Below are 4,148 nucleotides of genomic sequence, written 5' to 3'. Positions count from 1 at the left end.
CCCCACACCCCACACCCCATACATATACACACACTCCCCACACCCCATCCATACACACACACTCCCCATACCCCATACATACACACACTCCCCACACCCCACACCCCATACATACACACACACTCCCCACACCCCATACATACACACACACTCACCACACACCCCACACCCTGTACATACACACACACTCCCCATACCCCACACCCTGTACATACACACACTCCCCACACCCCACACCCCATACATATACACACACTCCCCACATACCCCACACACATAAGCTGTAAAGCAGTGGGACCCTCACATGTGAGACGCCCACATAAGTGCCCCTAAGAGGCAGCCACATCTCAACACTGCGGACCTTAATGACCTGGCTCCCTCCCCTGCATGTCCCTCCAGAGGAAGCCTGGACCTTGTCACGCGCACACTCCGTCACCGCATGATTGTGTCTAAACTCCTTGGCTTGGCATTCGAGGCCCTTCCTGGCACAGCTCAAGCCTCGCATCCCGGCAGAGCCCAAGCCTCCCTTGCATTCCCCTGCTCAGCACTCCATGGGCATCTCTGCGCGCCGTATAGTTACTGGGCACCGAGCGGGAGTCGCATGCAATCCCTCCCCACAAAGAGCCCACGGGCTAGTAAGGGAGGCAGACCCGTGCACAGGCACTCATCACATACCCGGCGGGCACCTGATGGCAAGGTGGGCCCACCACCCAAGGGGAGTGCGGCTTCTGATGGTGGCTGGGCTTGTTTCACTTAATCCCCATGGCCAACCTATGGGGAGGGACCGTGAGCAGGGTTGTGAGAACGCTTGAGCCCCCGAGTAGGGGATGAGGTGGGGAGGGTGCGCCACACCGAGAGGTGACAGTGCTCGTAGCTGCCATACCCATGATGGGGCTGGAGAAGGGCTCTGAGCAGAGGCCGACCCATGACTTCCAGCCTGAGCCTGACCCCTCCTCTGCAACAGACCTGCCCCTCCTCAACATGCCAGGCCTGGCCCAGCCCTTCCCTTCCGTGGGGTACCTAGGAAGAAGAGAGGTGCCACTTCTGTCTTCCCTCCACACCAGAGCACAGTCCAGCCCAGCCCGGCCCCTTCCAGCTCCTCCACAAAGCACATGCTTCATCTTGTCTGTTCCAATTTTTGCAGATGCTGGTCCGTCTGGAACCCTTGCTGGGCCAGGACTTATTTATGGATCAGGGCTGGAGGGGGCCAGAAGGGCGGGTGTACCGTGTGGCTGGCCTCCTCTCGACCCCCATTCCTGGGTCCCATCTGTCTTCACCCTTTTGGTCCCTTGGTCCCCACACTTGTCTTTCTTTCTCTGCGTGTCTCTGTCTTCACTCTCTGGTTGACTGTGTGCAGCTGCGGAAGGTGAGGCTCTGCCCTTCACCCGCTGGATGGTCTTGGATGAGCCATTTAGGCCCAGTTGCCGTTCTCCCACCTGGGAAATGGGGTCGATAGCACCTACCTTGCAGGGTGCCCTGGAAGATTAAGTTATAAATAATACAGTGAGGCTCCTGGCCCACAATAAATGGTAGCTGTTGGTGTGTTCTCTCTCTCTTTCTGTCCCTCCTCCCCCTACCCACTTTACCTCTCCCCTCTCTCTTGGCCCCCTTCTTCTGCTGAGGAGTTGAAAACACTCTGCCCATTCCCCCACCCCGCCTTCGGTCCACCCCCATTTTCTTTCTTCTCTCTGTTTCTCTGCTTAAGTGAATCAGAACACAGAACTGGTTTGTTCTTTGTTAAATCTATCAAATGCCTTTACGTTTCCCCATTGTCAATTGTCAAAGCCTAGGAATGAAGTGTTTTCTGTCTTGCATCTGCGGTGAAGTGTTCCTCAGGCAACCCGCCTTCCTCCTGGGCCGGCCCTGGGTGGAGAGACCTCTGGGCTCAGCCACAGCCTGTGAGGCCCTGCTCCTTGGCTGGCCCACTGTCCAGCAGGCAGAGGCCACCAGGGCAGAGAGGGGGTGTTGCGACTCAATTCTTCTCTTTCCTGCTCCTTTGAACTCCATTTATCCCAATTTGCCAAACTTAAACTCAGTTTTTCCAGAGAGGCTCTACTTGAGGGCTTGGCCAGCTAAATTAAGGTTTTTCCTCCTCTTTCCCATGGCCTTTTATGAAGCTACCCAGCATTAATTATCATGTTTGTCACTGGGTAATAAAAACTTCTGAACTCCCTGCCACCAGATTATCTTTGTAAAGAAATGCAACTCACTTACAGTTAATAACCAGAGGCCCCGCCGTCCCAGCCTGCTAAGCCGAGGTGATTTATAGCACCCGCCGGGTGAGCCCATGCATTTTTGTGCAGGACGAGCGCGCTCTAGACAGCCCGGATTTCCTCCGAGTGGCAGGCTGTGTCTGCTTTGCAGTCCCTGTTCCAGGTTCGGTGGCTGCTGGCGAGATGCCCACTTCCTACCCGTACAGGCACCAGGCCCCTGAGGCCAGGCGGGTGTGCGAGGCTCTGCCCCAGGAGAGCCGGCAGCAGATGGAGATAATGTTCTTGTCCTCTTTCCCCTCACAGACCACGTCTCAGTTGGAGGACTCGGGGACAGTTTTTATGAATATTTGATCAAATCCTGGTTGATGTCGGGCAAGACAGATATGGAGGCTAAAAATATGTACTACGAAGCCTTGGAGGTAAGACAAGCACTGGATTATTCACAGGCCGCTGGTCACCAGCCTCCGGCTCTCTCACAGGCCCCTGAGTGCTGGGGGCTGTGGGGCCAGATGGGCTGAGGCTTGCTCCCACCCCCTGCAGTGAACTGGTGAGAAGATTGACGGGACAGCCCCCTCCCAGCCAGGCATTTTACACCCCTGTGACCCTCCCACATGCTCTAAGACCGGGGCTGTGTTAGATGCAAAACCCAAGCTCGGGGAGGTGAAGTCATGTGTCTGAGGTCTCATCGGAAGTGACCGTCAGTCTGATTCAGAAACTGCCACCTGCTTGGTGTCTGTGCTTCGGCTGATGTGTCAGAGCCCAGAATGCAGCCAGACTGGGGGCTGGCACCCCCAAGGGTGGCTGCCAGAGTGAGACCCTCAGTCGTGTCTTCCTTGGACAACAGAGGTGACCGGAGAAGTATGTCCAAGCTGGAGGAGGCCTCCTTCAGTGGAGCATCCAGTTTTGCTCCTTCTCTTTATGTGGATGGAAACCAAGGCCTAGAGAGGGGAAGGCACTTGCCCAAGGCCACACAGCACAGAGCTGGCCAAGCTGGCACCACTGGTGGTCTGTCCATGGGGTGTGGAATGAATGAGGGCTGGAAGGCTGAGGTGAGTTCCTCCAAAAAGGAGAGACCAGGACAGAAGAGGGAAGCAGTTAGCCTGAGCCATTGGGAAGAGGGCTAGGGAATCCACGACTCAACAGATACCTCGGAGCCCAACTAAGGAAAAGGCACTGGGCCGGCTCTGGGCCTCAGTTTCCTCATAAAGCAAGTTGAGCAAGTTGGATCTACTCTGCCACCACCTTGGTCTACACTACCTCCTTATTTCCTCTAAACTGGCTTCCCCTCTGCCCTGCTCTCTGAATGCTGTGTGGGGAACAGAAGCCAGAAGAGCTGGACATGCACATCCCTCTCTTCTCTGGCTTCCCTTAGCACCTGGAATAAATCCAACTCCTCTCCTTTAGCCATCGGGTCCGCCTTCCCTAGGCCCTGCTGATCACCCTGACTTCACGCCTGCCTCTCTGGGCCCTGGCACCAGTCTTCCTGCTCTTCCTCAGACACCCCAGGCGACTCCTACCTCAGGGCCTTTGCACTTGCTGTCCCCTCTGCCTGGAATATCATTCCAATGGCTAGGTCCCACTCACTAGTCAACTGTCAATTCAGATGCCACTGAAACTACCATTCCCAGCCTGTCACATACCCAGGCTTATTCTCTTCACCTTCATCACCCTCTACAATTATCACAGGCACGTATTTGTTTACTTGCTCATTCTCTATCTTCCCCAAATAGAATGTCAGTTATCTGGGATCAGAGATCTTGTCTGCTCTTAAAACAGTGCCTGGCACATAGCAGGCACATGGTAACTGTTTTGTGAACAAATGAATGAATGCATGCATGCATGAATGCTGAAAGGATGGATGGAGGGAAGGATGGATAGATGGAGGGAAGGATGGATGGAGGGAAGGATGGATGGATGGAGGGAAGGATGGATGGA

The 4,148-nt window shown here is 55.1% G+C and overlaps 1 protein-coding gene across 2 annotated transcripts in view; it reads left to right on the top strand.

Moving 5' to 3' along the window:
* MAN1C1 (mannosidase, alpha, class 1C, member 1) overlaps positions 1-4,148 on the top strand; it is a 187,260-nt gene that overhangs the window by 168,808 nt on the left and 14,304 nt on the right. For both annotated transcript variants that reach the window (XM_011955624.1, XM_011955623.1), the window contains exon 8: positions 2,517-2,632. In XM_011955624.1, coding sequence (XP_011811014.1) covers positions 2,517-2,632 — 116 coding nt within the window. The remainder of the gene's footprint in view (positions 1-2,516; positions 2,633-4,148) is intronic.

This window comes from Colobus angolensis, unplaced genomic scaffold (genome assembly GCF_000951035.1).
Source record: "Colobus angolensis palliatus isolate OR3802 unplaced genomic scaffold, Cang.pa_1.0 Scaffold4, whole genome shotgun sequence".
Lineage (NCBI taxonomy): Eukaryota > Metazoa > Chordata > Mammalia > Primates > Cercopithecidae > Colobus > Colobus angolensis.
The sequence above is the reverse complement of the archived record's forward strand: the minus strand, read 5'-3'. Positions and strand labels throughout refer to the sequence as shown.